Source organism: Eleutherodactylus coqui, chromosome 3 (genome assembly GCF_035609145.1).
Source record: "Eleutherodactylus coqui strain aEleCoq1 chromosome 3, aEleCoq1.hap1, whole genome shotgun sequence".
In the NCBI taxonomy this organism is placed as follows: domain Eukaryota; kingdom Metazoa; phylum Chordata; class Amphibia; order Anura; family Eleutherodactylidae; genus Eleutherodactylus; species Eleutherodactylus coqui.
This window is the reverse complement of record NC_089839.1, coordinates 191,731,393-191,749,774: the sequence shown is the minus strand read 5'-3', so window position 1 is coordinate 191,749,774 and position 18,382 is coordinate 191,731,393. Positions and strand designations below refer to the sequence as shown.

The window sequence follows — 18,382 nt, the reverse complement described above, 5'->3', positions numbered from 1 at the left end:
TCGCTAAGGCACATTACTCGAGCCGAGTAGTGCCTTAGCCGAGTATCTCCCCGCTCGCCTCTAAAGATTCGGGGGTCGGCAGAGGTCGGCGGGGGAGAGCGGGGAGGAACAGAGGGGAGATCTCTCTCTCCCTCTCTCCCCCCCCCCCTCCGCTCCCCGCCGCATCTCACCTGTCACCCGCGCCTGCCCCCGAATCTTTAGAGACGAGCGGGAAGATACTCGGCTAAGGCACTACTCGCTCGAGTAATGTGCCTTAACGAGTATACTCGCTCATCTCTACAGGAGACCTAAATACAGAAGTGCTGGCGATTTTCTGCATGGAGAATCTGCCCAGTGTGAACACAGCCGCAGGCGTACGGTCCATCCAACCTTCGAATCTTCACTACCACAGACTCTGGCCTCCATCAATAACTAAATTGTGTCCGGTCATGTAGTCTGAGGCTTCCGACGCCAAGTACACCACGGCAACCTGCAGGTCTGTCACTTGCGCCAGCTGCCCAGCAGGAATAGCGGCCAACCAGCAACTTACAAGCGGCTTCAAGGCTTCTGAATGGATGAGCGGCGTGTCTACAATCCCCCTGCAACACAGGAAAGAAAGGAAATCATTGATATTAGTTTAAAAAAAAAAGATTTTTTTAGAGGTGACTTTGAATTGTTGTTGAAATGATTCATTCCAATACGGTTCCTATATAGAGTACCAGGTGATATAACCCTACATGCGCGGTAATTTTATGAATAGCAGTCCTGTAATATACAAAACGGGCCACAACAATGAGCCGAGCACCACATTGTTATGAAAGCTGTCCAAAAGAAAATCTGTCCGCCCATAACAACCAATCACAGTGCAGCTTTCATTTTAGCTCAGCAGTATAAGAAAACCAAAGCTGCACTGTGATTGGTTGCTACTGGCAACAATAATTACAGGAAAGGTCCGTGAGTTTTCGATTTTTAATTGAGCTAGCATTCGTCGCCTGGTGCTGAAAAGGAAGGGTCGCTTTAACTATTCATGGTTTCAACTTCATTCCCCATTTTCAGTAGGAAGTGCAGCTCTGGAGCACAAACTGCCGCTCTGACTAGTTTTATTGAGCAAAGCAGGCCGAGGACGTGATAAATGTGTTTCCACCCCAATTCTATTGCCGAGAAGCCCAAATAAACATGCAGCTGGCCCTGTGGGCGGGGCCTCCCAACAGTATTTTGAGTGGAGGGAGACCTTTTTTCAAATATAAGGCCTCTTTCAGACGAGTGTATTTTTATTCCGTTATTTGGTCCGTGTTGTACAGATCATAATATGGAGCAAATGCAAATCTTTGTATCCATAAACAGCTATATATGTAAACACAGCATGCGCTACTTTTGGCCATTTTTGCACCGTATTTGTATTTATTAGTATTGTTTTCTATTCAGCAAATGTGGATCCGCATGTCCAGGGGTTGTACTAGAATGAACTTTATCACCTTTCCACAGGATAGATGAATAAAGTCATATGAGTGGTGCTCTCACCGCTGAGACACCCACCAGTCCTGAGAACGGGGGTCCTGTGTGCTTCTCCCCTCCTCACTGAAGAGTAGACTAAATAGAGCATTGGCTGTGGCTGCCACTTCATTCTTCTTCAATGGGACTGCTGGACATAGCCAAGTATAAGCACTCAGCTATTTCCGTCAGCCCCACTGAAATGAATGGAGTGGCAGCCATGCATGCATAGCCATCGCTCCTTTCAATCTAGTGTCACTACGGGTGGGAGAAGCATCCCCGCAATGATGAGAAGAGGGGCACATGCATCCCTCATTCTAGAGATCAGTGAGGGGCTCAGCGATCAGATTTTTATCACCTATCCGGTTGATCAATTGATGGGAGCTGAAGCAACTATTACATTTCTGTGTCCATCCATATTGTCAGACATGGAAGTGCCGGAAGCGTAACAGCTGCTTCAATGCCTACTGATTCCAATGGGAGTGAAGCTTGCTGGGACATTTCCGATGCAGTTTCCTGGGCGATATGGTTATTTCGGGAGATCCTGAGTGGCAAGTCCCTAACAATTAAGCTATTGATGACTTAACCTGTGTTAGGTCATCAATAATTTTTTGACCAGAAAACCCTTTTAATTGTGGTGCAACCCCTTTAAATAGTAGAAGATACAGGTCAAACAATGATGACTTACGGTTGCAATATCATCTGTAACATGTCTGTTTCATGTATCTGTATTGTGGACATATTACAATATGCTTGTGTGAAACTGCTCTAAAGAATAGGCCAACTTCACCACTATTTACTGCAAAGCATTATGGGCCATTGACATACAACAGGGGCAAAAACAAGTAAATGATCACATTTTAGTAATGTGATTGAAGCACTAATATGATCAGCATAACTTATGGCTGGTTTACACACAACGATTATCGCTCAAAATTTGTCCAAGCAACAGCTTTTAAGCGATAGCCGTTGCGTGTAAATGTGCGCCCATCATGCACTTACTGTGCATTCTTCGTCCATCACTGAGTTCAGCTCAGCATAAAAGCCGTGGTCCCTGGTAACAGGGACGGCATGTTGTGTTCTCCACGGGCAGCGCTGATAGCATTGTATGCAGTCGGCAGCCCACGGGAGAACAAAGCAGATGTTTTTAGAGAACAGACCACCCGCTGTTCTCTAAATACATGCAAATGAAGCTAGTTAGCTACTAATGGGCTGAGTAGCCCATTAGTACCTAATGCAATATGATCTCTCAAAACTGAGGAATTTTGAGCGATTATCTTTGTGTGTAAATTGACCTTTATGCCTAGATCTATTTGGAAATGGCTGATAACAGACAACAATGGCTTCCATTCTGCAGACAATAATAAATTATAACGTAATACGATTTATAATCATAAATCATATCATAATCAATGTTTTATGTCTATAGGAGATGCAGTAAATAACTGGGTTGACGTGTACTGCACTTGATCGACTGGACAGGAAGTCTGCTGAGCGAGGCATAATATCTTCCCCTGCAATCACATTATCATTTATCTCTCATTACTTATAACTGATTCCATTCTCTAAAATAAATTATGTAGTAAACATATCAGATAGTAAATATTCATTTTACTACTGACCAGATCAATCAATGAAGGTCGATAAAGAAAAAATATTACGACACTTAAAGAGATTTTCTTAAAGCTTATCGATTGTGAAGGTAGAATGTTGCACTTTTCTAATATACATTCATTGTCATTCAAGCTCTTAGAAGAATTTGTCGTTTTGCGGTAAAACTCTGCATGCAGTTACATCTCAGGGCTCTTTCATGTGAGCGTATATCGCCCGCTGTTTTCATGGCCGGCTGATATGCGCTACGATCTGATGCATTGGATTCCAATGCATCAGATCACATGGCAGTATTCCCGTGGCGTAAAAGCGCCGGGCTGGGCCAATACAGCACTGGGCGCTTTCACGTCAGACCAAAAAGATAGTCCTAGAACTATCTTTGCGTTCGGAATACGTCGGTCGCTGCATGGACTCCTATGGGAGACAATGACAGCAGCTGGAGAAGGGAGGTGGGAGGGAGTTTAGAAGCATGACTGCTAAACTCCCTCCCTCTTCGCTCCTCCTCTCTCCTCCCCTCCGGCTGTTTGCAATGGGAGAGGGGGGGGAAAGGAGCAGATCTAAGCCCCCCAATTGATCGTTGCAGACAAGGGGTGGGTGCTTATCCCCCCCATCCCCTGCCCTGACCACTCCCATTGCAAATATGAGCCTCTGAGTGTGTGTGTGTGTGTGGGGGGGGGGGTGGGGGGTAGGCAATGGCATTGTGGCCCCGGCGTATATGTGCCGGGACCCATTCCATCTGAACAGGCGCACAAACGTTAGATTTGTGCGCCCGTTCGTGCATTTTTACAGCGCCTGCAGGTGCATGTAAAAACGCCTACAGCCATGTGAAAGAGGCCTCAGGCAGATATGCAGATGATTAGAGGTGTGGCATGATTAGATGAATGGTCTTGCCACCTGAAACCCTAAAAGTGGTTCCCCAGGGCTATAAAAAGGCTATGATGTTCCTTGTGTGTAGTGACCTCTTTTTCTGCTTGTGTAGAGCTTGTTGACCACTAGACACCTCTACAACGAAGAGATGGGATTTCACCCAGTTACCAGAGTCAGAGAAGGAGCACATAAGGTGGCCGGACTCATGACACCCACCACAGGCCACCAGTAGAGAGGATTGTCTGACAAGCACTACCAGTTCTAACAGTTTTGTTGTCTACCATCCAGAGACAGGTGGCGCCATCATTAATGGCTGCTGTGTCTGTCAGAACCATTTCCAGCGCTTGGTTGAAGGACATTTGGTCTCACAGAACCCATTATGTGTACTGTTTTTGACACCCACCGACATTTCCATTTGCAGTAGTGCTGTAGAGTTCAGGCACTGGTAACTGCAGGTCTGCGAGTGATGAAGGAAGGACAGGAGTTGGTAACTGGAGGTCTTGTGTCATGAGAAGGTGGATAGCGTTGTCAGTAAGGAAGCCAGAGGTCAGTAACTGGAGGACTCATGTGGTGGTACAAATGGAGGAGGCAGGTCGCGTTGTCAGGAAGGAAGCCAGAGGTCAGTATCAGTAGGTCTTTAGTTAAGATAGTAGAGGAGTAGGCAAGAGTGAGGCTTGATCAATGCTGTGGAGCACAATAATCTTGTACTGGAGGAGAGACAGGGCCAGGCTTAAATAGTATCTCTGATCTTGGCTAAGCTCACCAGGGAAACTGGACTGCTATGGAGTGGAGCCAAATTATTTTCAGCGGCAAATACTGATTTAATTTGGACACTGATAATGGCTGTGTTTGTGTCTGGAGACGGAGGGGTGAGCGGCTCAATTCTGCCATTGCTGTGGAGGGGCACACTGCCCCCACTGCTGGTCTAGGGGGCCATCGCATACGACAGTCAGTCACCCCAAGTAGTGGTACGAGGGACAATGACAATTCAGTGATATGTTCAGGATATCCTGCAGCCACATATGTTCCTCTCATGCAACTTCTAAGAGGCATTTCCCAGCAGGATAATGCTCGGTTGCACACATAAGGGTGTCAAGGGAATGGCTCCATGCTATTGTCACACTTCCTTGGACTGCCCAGTCAGCAAATATATCACCAATAAAACATGTATGGGACCATTGGGAACATCAACTTCGACAACTTACAAGTTTTCACGATCTAGAGGCTCAGTTATAGCTAATCTGGAGCAATATGCCGCAGTATACCATACGGAACCTGTATGCCTCCATGCTCGCCCATATCACATCTTGCATCCAAGCTAAAGGCGGTACAACAGGGTATTAGAGCCTTCATGCCATCCCTTTTCACATCCTGCAGCCAAGCTAGAGGTGGTCCAACAAGGCACTAGAGCCTCCATCTCTGCCCATATCACATCTTGTATCCAAGCTAAAGGAGGCCCAACAGGGTACTAAAGCTTCCATGCCCACTTATATCACATCCTGCATCCAAGCTAGAGATGATCCAACAGGGTACTAGAACCTCCACTAGAACCCATATCACATCTTGTATCCAAGCTAGAGGTGGCCCAACAGGGTACTAGAGCCTCCATGCATATCCATATTACATCTTGCATCCAAATCAGAGACGGCCCACAGGGTACTGGAGCCTCTGTGCCCACCTGTATCACATCTTGTATCCAAGCTAGAGGTGGCCCAACAGGGTACTACAACCTTCATGTCTGCCTGTGTCACATCTTGTATACGAGCTAGAGGTGGCCCAACAGGGTACTAGAACCTCCATGCCCACCCGTATCACATCTTGTAACCAAGCTAGAGGTGGTACAACAAGGTACTAGAGCCTCCATGTCTGCCCGTATCACATCTTGTAGCCAAGCTATAGGTGGCCCAACAGGGTACTAGAGCCTCCATGTCTGCCCGTATCACATCTTATTCTCTGCTCTCGTGATTAAAATCGCGGCATGACGTGATTTGCTGCAATTCTCCGCGGTGAGCCTATAAATTAGATAGGCTCATCGCGGAGACCTTACAGTGCTCCCCCCACCTCCCCCACTGCGGAATATCGCTAGTGATATTCTGTTGCGGCCATGGACAGGCAATCATATATCACAGATTAAATCTGCATCAAAATCTGCACAATGAATGAATTCCGTGGTGAAAATCTGTGGCATACCTACTATAAATAGGGCGTAATGAGGATTTGAAAATCTGCATTATGACTATCTCCCGGTGCAGATGTTTTTCACTTTAAGTGAATGGCGTTTGCTAAAAACCTCGTACACTTACATTGTACTGTACATTGCTGCAGAATTTCGGCTTGCATTCCAGACCTGAGGTTCTGTAGCAATTCTGTGCATGTGAACTTACCCTAAAGATTTGCATTTAATGACAGCAAGCACAAATCTTGTAAATGGTGAAGAATTGATGCATACTGGTAGAAATGCGCAAATCAATTCACCATTTTATTACCTTCTATGCTGTATTCAAGAATTGATTGACCTATCTCAGAAGTACAATATCTTAAGAGAGGGACAATTGGTAAAACTTGAACCGGCTGGTGGGATCTGCTCATCTCTATCCATAAGTGTTACCACTCAGCTTTCATAGAGTTCTGAATAGTTCTGCATTCCGATTTAAGATTCAATAGATTATTTATAAATAAATATACACTGAACGGCCACTTTATTAGAGATCCCCATCAAGTTGAGCATTGGACCTCATTTGGCCTTCAGAACTGCAGCAATTCATTGCGACGTAGATTCCACTAGATGTTGAAATCATTCTGCAGGAATATCGGCCCCTGCAGACAGAAAGCTCTTTGTAGTTGCCACAGATTAGATGGAGGTGCTGGCATGTTCTGAACAGCTGATGCGAAGGGGTCATCGATTCATGCTGCTTGTGCCAAATTCTGACCTCCCATCAGCACGGTGCAGCAGAAATCCAGATCAATCTGACCAGGTGATGGTTTTCAACACAGTTTCAACTTTCTGTTTCTCTTCAAATTGTATATTCAGATACTGCTGCAATTTGCTGACTGTGCAGTGTACGTTCATCGGCACGATCCCTGACATCCTCCTCTGATCCCTTTCATTGACAAGTTGTTTCTGTCTACAGGATTCCCTTTCGCTGGATGTTTTTCCTTGACTACACCATTATCATGTGATCCCCACATTACTGCACAAGAAAACCCCACAAGCTTGGCAGTGAGATCCTGGCCCACGGTCATCCAGCACCAATGACCAGGTCTTGTTGGAAGTCGCTCAGATCACTGGGTTTTCCCATCTAAAGTGGATTCACACTGAAACTGATCTATGGAAAACTTTTCACATTATGTTTTTATGCTGCATTCGGGGTCACAGCTCTAAATTTATATACAGGGAAGCGCCAATCATGAAACAGCCGGGGGCTGTAATAAATTGGCCACTGAGTGAGCATTTGAAGCACAGACAATTTTTTATTTCAAGCGGAAATGCTCTTTACAATACCAGATCGCAATCATACTATAGTTAGGTATTCCTTCACCTGGGACCATCATGCTTCCTTGCCACCCGCACCCGGGGCACATGCCCCACTCTTTTCCTGTCTACACCTCTGCACCATAGACAATATATTATAGATGAATTGTAAATATATTTCATCATTTGCCGTACACTGTGCAACTTCTCTCCAGTGTCCAGCAAAGTCTAAATCAAGTCGTGTACAATTAATTTGCCTAAATTGCCAAAACAAGTCCAAAGCCCCCTCTTCCCCTCCTCGTTTGAAGCAACCAGTTTACTAAGCACATAATAAAGTTTAGGCGTCAGAATGGCCAGGAGGGGAAGTCACATCGCTTCACTGAGCCCCAACCCCTGCAGACTTGACAACCTCGATTAAAACAATGATTTCCCATTAAAATGTACAAACAGCATTAACATCCCATTTTATTAATGAGAACCGGACACAATAAAACTCAAATGCTTCCATTTCACCGGCGGCTGGCCTGGATAGAAGTGACACTGATTGGCGCTATCTCATCCTCGGCGTCATATTTGTGTTGTGTGCGATGTATAATTTGTGTAGCCCCGGAACAAATAAATTTCCATATTTCTGCCGACAATGAAATTACATTTAACTTCTTATAGATGACAGTAACTAAAATCTGAACTGCCAATTGTAGTTCATTAGTGTGGCAGGGACGCTTTCCAAATGTTAATAAAAATTCCAACATGCTGATAAATTAGCGCTTCTAAGGAGCATGTGACACCCTGGTTAACATATTCAACCTCAATTATAATTCCCTTCAGCACCCTGTTATCTGAAACTTTCGCTGGCAATCAAAGGTGCTGTTTTTCAGCGGCCAATTTTCTAGATAATGTAGCTTATCAACACAGTGGGTAAACTTGCCAATGAAATCAAGCAGCACTGAACCACACACGCGCTAATTGCAATGCTTTTTTATGCATATTTACAGCCTGTCATTTCAAAGAAATCAGTGGCCCATTGAGGCACCCGGTTAGCCGGGAGAAGTGACGCCTGCAAATGAAAATTAGCAAACAAACCGGTGACAAATATGAAATGAACAAATAGATTAAAAAGGAAAGAAAGGAAATTTTTTTCTCTCCTTCTAGAACATCCTCTCCGCTTCAATTTAGGCGGCGGCCACGCAAGGGTGATTCCGAAAGAGACGGGGACGAGGGTGTGTTCTTGGAGTGGCATGGAGTAGGGTGACATTCGGCTTCCTGTAAATAAAGCTTAACCCCTTAGGCTGGCTTCACAGGGATGTATCTGCGCGTATTTGCATGTAGAAAGTTTGTACAAATTTGCGCACCAAAGGGCCCCATGGAAATCTATGGGCAGTATGCAAATGCGCATGCAATATGCAACGGGGTGTGCAAAATACAGCGCAAAACTGCGGGAAAAAGAACACATCTGGACCTCATTAGGCTAAATAGCCTTACAAGTCTGAGGGAGGGGGGAGTCCCTTGCCCATGTGAACATGCCCTGCGTGCACAAAAAGTGCAGTAAAATGTGTCGATATGTGCACAGAAGCTCCTCATTCACAGCACAAATACGTTGCACTTAGGCACGCCCGAAAACTCCTATGTCTGTGTGAAGCTGCCCTGAAGACAGAACAATTATCATTCAAATGAGCAAAAGCGAATGATAATAGTTCGGTCTAAATGCAGCCAACGACTATACAACGAACAATAATCATTCACTTTTGACTCATCGTTCATTATGTGCATGCATAAAAATAATCGTTGGCTCATTCACTTAATGTTCAGCTAAGGCCTCCTTCACACGGATGATTTTCTGCAGCAAAGTTACATGCGTCAAAAAATCTCGTCTAATAGTACCAGTGGTTGCCAATGGGAACCTTCAGACGAATGATTTGTATCAGCGTCAAAAAATCGCACCAAAAAAGATAGGACATTAGCAGCAGGATTCAGCAGCTGAAAATCCCTGCTGCGTGAAAAAATAACTCTAGACCTATCTTGTTGCAGAAGCCTCCATAAATGCCTATGGGAGACTATGCGAGCCAGCCTGCAAAGGGAGATTAATTCTCCAGCAGCGGCGAGACCAGGGTTTCCCTGCAGGGGAGAAGTAGGAATTCCCGAGCAGCGGTGAGAGAGAGGTTCCCTCCTCTGGGAAACCCCAGTCTCGCCACTACTGGGAAATTCCTTCTTCTCATTCAGTCCTTCTCAGCGTTTATTCAGTCTTTCTCAGTCACTTATACAGCGAATGTGAAAGACAGAACGATTTCTTGTTTGAACAATCCAAAAATGTATCTGCTTGTATAAACAGGTTGTGCAGCGTTCCAGGAGTGGGCCCACAGCCGAGGAGATGGCAGGGTAGATAAAGACTTTCTCATGGGTGTCTCTACCATCTCCTTTCCTGAGGGTAGCTCGGGACCAGACCAAGTTACTGCTGGGGGAGGTCACAGGGAAAAGCAACTGGAGGTTACCTTAAAGTTCTTTGTCACTGGTGATGCCAGCGTTCCGTCCTCTGCGATGAATCTGGATGAAGTAAATAACTTAATCCACTCACACAGAAACTTTCTGGACTGATCGGTAGTGTCCGTTTACTGCAACTCTTAGTAACATTCACTTTACAACAGGAGAAGGTGGTATGAGAGGGAGGACTCTCGGGGTATTCTGGACAATCTACAGTCCTAGTTATCTGTGTGATCTCGCTTCCAGCGACTCTCTCTCTCACTCTCCACCGGTACACACTTCTTGTGCCTTCTCTCGGCAAGCAACGGTCCTTTCTTCTTACTTAGTGCTTAATGGTAACACTGACATATCCAGGGTAGACTGATCCCAGGCCAAGCAGAAGGGAATAGCTCATGAATTCCTCCATTCTCCACGCTCACACGCTGACCAGCATCTTTGTGGCTCACTCACTGACCCTTGCTGACTGTTTTAGATTCTTGCAAGACCAACTCTCTAGACTAGACTTGACTAGATTTTCTTTCAATCCTCCTTGCAAACACATATATATCACAGGGTCACATGACACACAACATCATACATTTCCAGACATAACCCAGACATTAACCCATTCAGTGCTACAGAGGTGCAATACACATACCAAATGCATACTACACATAAGACACTGACAAGACAAATGGCATGAGACAAACATATAACATTATGGAGGGGCCCCACTAACTCACTATAGTGAACGAGCTAGCGGTGACCTCACTTGCTTGCTCATTCCTTCGAATGATATTCAGCTAGTCTAAAAGGGCCCTTTATGATGAGCTTACTTTTTGCCAAATGGCTCATTCACACGGCCGTGAATACACTGCGTATGTATGCAACCGAAAGCCACTTACATCCTCGTATTTCACACGCTCCTGCGGATTTTTGGGCACGCAAATACAGCGTGTATTTGCACATGCAAATAAGTATGCAGAAGAGCTCATGTACTTGCTGAGCAAATACACAGATTTCGTCCTTATTCAGACAACTATATTTGCACAGGCATTTCCACACGTTAAAAAGTCACACATATTACGCGACCATTCAATGCATTGGATTTCTATTGCTTCATTCAGACTAACGTGTTTTTTCAGCGCTAAATATTTGCGTGTGCTCTATCTTTCTCGGACGTATTTTTTATACGTCACGTGAAAAGAAAGGTCTTGCTCTATCTTTCAACGTAATACGCAACAAGCTACCATAGACTTCTATGGCAGCAAAAAAAAAAAATGAAGGGGGAGAGGGTTAGCCTACGTACAATAATGGGAAAGAAGACAGCTGGCGCTAATTAAGCATTTTATTGCCATTCCGAGGGTTTATTCTGCTCATTGCCTGCCATTGCTTCAGCGTGTTTTTTTACATTCATGCTGCAGCATCTGGTGCAAATGACTTTAAAAGGCCAATTGGAGTCAAACTTGTTAAAAATTAATCCATGCGAATATACGTTGCATGTGGGCTAACGCATATATGCATACACTCGTGTGAAGGAGCCCTTCTTCCAGCGTATTCACTGCGTATTTGCACCAGACCATTCGCTTCAATGGACTATTGCAGTGTGTAATACGCACCAAACAGGACATGCTGTGTATTTTTTCACCGGATCGAACATTGCATGAAAAAAATACGCTTGTGTGAACAAACCCATTGAAATCAATGGGTTTCATTTTGTGTGTAATTTTTTTTTTTAAGCTGGACTTTCTTTCTTTAACTTGAACGCTGTTCTCTAGTCCCTCAAGGTGACTTGAAGATGCGATCGTTTGATCGCAAGGATAGCACATGGCATTACTTATGTAGTGCATTCTATTAATCCCTTGACCGCAGCCTGTTAGACTCTGCCAGAGCAGTTAAAGGGGTTGTCCCGCGCCGAAACGGGTTTTTTTTTTTTTCAATAGCCCCCCCGTTCGGCGCGAGACAAACCCGATGCAGGGGTTTAAAAAAAAAACCGGATAGTACTTACCCGAATCCCCGCGCTCCAGTGACTTCTTACTTACCTTACGAAGATGGCCGCCGGGATCTTCACCCACGGTGGACCGCAGGTCTTCTCCCATGGTGCACCGTGGGCTCTGTGCGTTCCATTGCCGATTCCAGCCTCCTGATTGGCTGGAATCGGCACATGTGACTGGGCGGAGCTACGAGGAGCAGCTCTCCAGCACGAGAGGCCCCATTCAGAAGGGAGAAGACCGGACTGCGCAAGCGCGTCTAATCGGGAGATTAGACGCTGAAATTAGACGGCACCATGGAGACGGGGACGCCAGCAACGGAGCAGGTAAGTGAATAACTTCTGTATGGCTCATAATTAATGCACAATGTATATTACAAAGTGCATTAATATGGCCATACAGAAGTGTATACCCCCACTTGCTTTCGCGGGACAACCCCTTTAAGCCACTGCCTTGAAAAGATGTACGTGCAGGTTTAAAGACCATTAGTGAGGTCAGTAAAGAGGCCTATTGCAGTCACTAAGGGGTTCAAGCTGCTTTCTGCTCTTTTTTCAACTAATTACCTATCCTCTCAGTAGTTTATTGGATCGGGGTCTACCACTCTGGACCCCCTGTCCATCAGCTGATCATCCGTCCCACTATCACTGCAGCAGGCTGAACATGGTCATCAGTGGTCAGCACAGGAAGTAGGAGAGCTGTCTTCACTGCTACTGAAATCAATGGGATCACCACAGTGCTATGCCACTTCCATCATGGACTGAGACAGCTGTGATGGACCCGGGAGACATCTGACTGATGAGTATGCCTATGAGTCCTTTTACATAGACCGATTCTTGGGCCAATGTAACAAGCACCAAATGATGAGCAAGTTGATAGACATTCATTTGCTTTTCTCTTCACACAAGCCAAGAATCAATGCTGTGGGGATGAACAATTATCAGTATGACCATACGTCCAAAAAGGTCAGTTGTCCTCTTGGGGAGATATAAGACCTATTCACATGGGGGCATATAATGAAGATCAGCAGGCATGTCAAGTCACAATTTTCCCAGGAGTCCCCCAGGTTTTGTACTGTTCTCCCTCCATTCAACTGGGTAATCAACTGGTTCCCCATTTCCACTACAGTGCAATATTATCTTCAGTGGTCTTCTTCACTCTGTTCTTCTCTCTGTGTGACATGTACAATCGTTCTCTTCTGCTTGCTTTAGACAGAAGAAAGCTATTGCAGATATGAACAGAGGGGTGCACAGACAGAAAATACCAAACCAAGACCAGCACAGACAGTCGATTATTAAAAATTAGGCATCTAGCCAGAGAAAGACAGAATGACTTGCGCAGGGCACAAAGGGGGCACTACTCATTTGTGGAAAATACTAAGCAGCTACTATTACCTTACTGGTGCCCTTGTACTTTGTGCTGGAGGTAAAGAGGTTATCTTGGCACTATTATCTCGTGGGGGCACAGAATGAACCCAATTACTTTCTGAGGTGCGTGAAGGAAATACCATAACTATGGGACACTAAGGGGGCATTACCCACTATGTGAGGGGCATGACAGGGGGTGATTACTCTATGAGGCAAAAGAATTGTACTGTAACTGTGGGGCATTAAGAGGGCAGTTTTATGATTTTGTGAAAAGCAAAATGGGAAGATTATTACTATGCCAGAACATTATTTAGGTGCACAAAGGGGGCACCATTACTATAGGGAGGCACTGAGAGAGAGGCAGGTGTAGAAGCAGGATAGCGAGTGTGTGAGATGAATCATGACTGGGTAAAAAACTACATGGTGGTCTGGACCAAGAAAGTAGACGACTCCAAACAGAGAAGACGCCACCTGTGATCACTGGAGTGCACCGTAATCATTATCATTGTGTAGAGCTGGTATCTGGCTGTTATATGATGAATCCTTTATAAAGAGCTGTACTAGAGCTGAGCCACTGTACCTAAACTGTCGTGTTATAAAGTTGTCTTAGGGTACCTTCACAAACAGTGGAATTGGTATGGATTTTCCAGAGGTAAATCTGCACCAAAATCTGCGTCAAAAATTGTGACAAAATCCGCATCTTTGGGGCAGATTTAGATGCAGATTTTGGTGCTGGTCTGCAGCAGAATTCAGCCCTTTAATTCACTTTTTTAAATACTCCTATTGCATTCTCAATAGTATTATTACTCCTGCTGTTTGCATTTCTATGAGTACATCTCACAGCTGAGACTTTGTTAGGGTGGCTTTACATGGGACACCTATCACCTGAGTAGTCGCTCAATAGAGTGAATGTAAGCGACACTTGTTCCGTTGAAACATGGCCACTAACTAAATGACGAGTGAGAATTCGTGCACTAGTCACTAGTTGCTTCATCTCAGCTCACCTGAAAATAGTTGCTGGTTGATTATCGTCTGGTATAAACAAGTAATCGTCTTCCAACAACTAACCAATAAACTTTGCAGGGAGGTGTGTGCTTTTTCGGCAAGCGCCTCCTACTCAACTAGCTCCTTTCTTTTTTTACTATTTTGCCCTCCTATTTAATGCTCATTGGTTCCCAAGAGCATAACTTCCATTTAATGACACTCAGATACAGAAATTTGATATCAATGGAAACAGAAATTAAAAGATTTTCATTTAGCAAAACTGTCTAACATAAGACCGTTCTTGTTGCCCATAACTCATACGCTCGTCTGAAGCCGCCCCAGGGGCACAGAGAATAGAACCCATTGTTTTCAATGAGTTGATTCTCATCATCGCTTTTGCACATGAAATGCGCGCACAAAAAAAGAATGGTTGGTAGAGCTTGTTTACTTAAGGAAATGATGAACAATTCACAAACTTTGCATCAGCCAGCAGAACACCAGTGTAGACAGAATAGTGGTGTGACAGGGAGAATTCACAGGATTGCACACAAGTCCATAGTCCTAGTTATCTGTGGGATTCTGCTCCCGGTGACTCTCTTTACTCTCACTCCAGCTCTCTACCAGTACACACTCACGTTTGAAAGTCACACTTAGTGCTGCCAGGTGGTTCCTCTCACTCTCTCTTTCAGTTCTTCATTTTAGCTCCGAGGAGGCCTAGGTGATTTGCTTCCTTAGCAGACATTACTCCATTGCTTAGCCTCTTCCATATTGGGGAACGAGGCACAGTTTATCCTACTCACTAAAAGTCTCTCTCTCTCTGGCAAGAAGAAGACTCTCTCTCCCTCTTTGCAAAAGACTGTTGCACTACATCTTGCATACACATATATGAAACATGATCATGTGGAACTCAACAAGATACATTTTTCAGACATAACCCAGATGTTAATCCATTCAGTGCTGCAGAGGTGAAATACACATCAAATTCACACACATAGAAGACAGTAACAATACAAAAGCACAAGACAAACACATTCATACTTATGGAGGGGCCCCGTTAACTCTAGGCCACTACAAGTGCATAACAAAAATGCAGCAAATATACATTAGCATCCATCCTTACCGCATTTTTCATGTTTTTTGTGCATTGTGAGAAATCTGACATCATTTGGGCCTCCTTGTATTTTTTTGTGTGCATTAAAGAGGTATGACACACAGACGTAAAAAACTACACGTATGTAGCAAAAATGCTTGTAAGGCCTTGGTCAAATGAATTGGAATGCAAAAAAAAAAGAGCGGCTCGCATCTGCCGAAATCACGTGACTGGGCAACACCCGAGCTTCATGCACATGAAATTCGCCCAGTCACTGGAGCAGCTACACTTGGAGAAGCACAGCTGCTCCAGGAGGAGAGAATGAAAAAGGATTCAGGCTTCAGGATTTCCCCATAGCAGGGAGGGATGGAGCGGGGCTTTGGGTTAATGCCCCATAGCTCCGCTCTCTCTCTCCCTGCTATGGGGAAATTCCACATTACTCTGCTTTCTCTCCCTCCTATGGGGAAATCCATAGTCCCCTTATCTCTCTCTGCTATGGGGAACCCAGAGGGATATCCTCATAGCGCAGAGAGAGGGAGGGGGGCTAGAGAGAGGTTAGGGCTATAGGGATTCTAATAGAGATTCCCATAGGAAAACATAGAAGGGGTGGTGCCAGAGGGGGAGAGGCTAGGGGCAGATCCCTCTAGCCCCACTCCCTTCTCACAAGCTCTGAGGGGAAGCCCGTCTCCCTATCTCTCCCCACTATAGGGAAATCCCTTGGGGGGAGAGGTGGAGGGAGTCCCCTACTGCTGGGGAATTGCACAGCAGGTTGACAGGAGGAATACCCCACAGCTTACAGCAGGGCATTTAAAAGCTACTAGGGTTAGTCACACAGACCTACATGAGCAGGGACATTGCCCCAATAAAGGGCGGCGCAGTGGTTTTTGGATCTGGGCCCTAGCTGCTCCTAGGAACCTACGCACTCTGTATAGGACACATACACATGTCACCTCTGACAGGGACAACTGGACAGGATAAAAAGACACACAGACACATAATACCACCATACAGCAGTTTAAATGCAAACACTAGTAGCAGATGGTAATGCTATAAACGGCAGGTATTAGTTGACATTTTGATCAAAATTTGGAAGCTAGTGGCCCATGTCACAGCTCCTGGCTATACTGCTAGTCCCTACACTAACCAGGAGTCCAGCAACACAATCAAACAAACAAAAAACACAAACCTTCCTTGCAGCCACCACACATAGAACCTGCTAACACAACACAGAGAGAGAACAGAGAACGCTGAATGCACCCACACCTGGGAAGACAGCTTTATGTGTACTGAACTGGATTGGCTCAGTACACACACAGTACATTGGCTAACTGGAGACACACACACGCCCAGCCAGCACAATCCCCCACGCCTGAGCAAAAAGCTGCAGAGAACCTGTAGTACCACAGATCCCAGGAGACAGATGTAACACTCTGATTCTTGTATGTGTATATATAAACACTAAAGTGCATTTACTCACCATTTGGCCAAAATGCCTGAATTGTCCTGGGAGATAAGAGCGGTGGGCATTCAGTTACTGCTCCTTTGCTGATTGGACCAGACAAAGTGCAATGCAGCATGGGAAGTAAGGGCAAGGAAGTCAGGACAGTGAACTACTGGCAGAATGCTAGGCTTACTATACACTACCTGCATGAAGGTGGATTACAAACAACAGAGTAACAGTAAAATTGGGAAGACCACTGGAAAATCAGAACTTACAAACTTGAGACAGGGTGCAAACAGCAGCAGATGAGCGGGTAAGATAACCCTGGGGTATTTTAGAGAATTTGTTGAAAACTCAGATACGCTTTAAGATTTACATGTGGACTGTAAAAGCCATTCTGCTGATACTGCATGTATTTTTTTTAACCATTTTGCTGCCAGGTTTTCCTCCCTATGATTCATCTATCACACTCCGAGCAACATTTACTGCAGTACAAGACTGTATTTCCATTACTATCCAAAAGCGCTAATACTGGCTGCTGCTACAAAGACTGTGAATAATGCATCATTTTGGCCAAGTACCACTAGATAATAGCCCTGATTTGTTTCCCAGTAAGATATTCTGAAAGTGGTGTTGACATTATCTAATGACTAGTGATGTTCAAACAAACTGCTTCATCAGAGCAAATCCGGACAACGGCAAATATTTCTTTCAAAAATATAATGCCATGAAGAAATATCGTCCTCCCATTTTTACTGTTCAGCAATGAAGTAGAAATTAAGTATTCTTATGTAGAAGAAAGAAGATCCAAATGCAATTATTTATTCCTTGTGCATGGGCTTATAATGATAGATCAACCTTGACCCAAGTTTAAGGGGAACCTGTCACCAAGAAATTCGCTTTAAATCCCTTGCCACAGCGTAATGGAGCATTAAAGCTATTCAGCATTAATCAAAATTCTTACTTTGTTGTTTTCACACCTGCAGGGGGTAACTAAAATGGGTCAACACAGCCTCCATGATATCACAAGCCCAGAATCAGCCCCTAAGCATAGGGGATAGTGAAAAAGGACCTTAGAGACATTGAAGCCCGTAGAGTCTGATTGCTGCCTGGAGGCTGACAGTGCTACACAGCTACAGAAGAAGGGGAAGCTTAGCCACCAGGAAGGACATTACTGTTGGCAGGATGTCATTGCTGCTGAAACAGGAAGTGAAGACCGGTAAGATACCGGGCGCTGGTGGAATGGGAGAAGATTGGGTTTGGTAAGTATGGCTTATTTTAGGGGCGTAACTATAGGGATGCAGGGGATGGGGTTGCACCCGGGCCCAGGAGCCTTAGGGGGCCCTTAAGACCTCTCTTCTCCATATAGGGAGCCCAGTACTATGAATAAAGCATTATAGTTGGGGGCCCTATTACAGACTTTGCATTGGAGACCAGGAGCTTCACGTTATGCCTCTGGTTTCTTTTATGTTTTACTGTTACTCTGAGCAAGTTTGAGAAATGGTTTTCCCTAAATAACGCATTTAATGAAGCTGAGCTTCAACACCAGGAATAACTCGTGGAGAGGTGTGGATTTAAAGATAGCATCCATGTTTTTGCCATCCTGTGCAACCCCTTTAAGAGATAGAAATTCTC

The 18,382-nt window shown here is 44.9% G+C and overlaps 1 protein-coding gene across 1 annotated transcript in view; it reads right to left on the bottom strand.

Moving 5' to 3' along the window:
* Window positions 1-381: 381 nt before the first annotated feature.
* LOC136620223 (D-threitol dehydrogenase-like) overlaps window positions 382-18,382 on the bottom strand; it is a gene marked incomplete at its 5' end in the record, with an annotated part of 64,811 nt that continues 46,810 nt past the window's right edge. Inside the window, one exon of the mRNA XM_066594928.1 lies at window positions 382-578. Coding sequence (XP_066451025.1) covers window positions 383-578 — 196 coding nt within the window. The remainder of the gene's footprint in view (window positions 579-18,382) is intronic.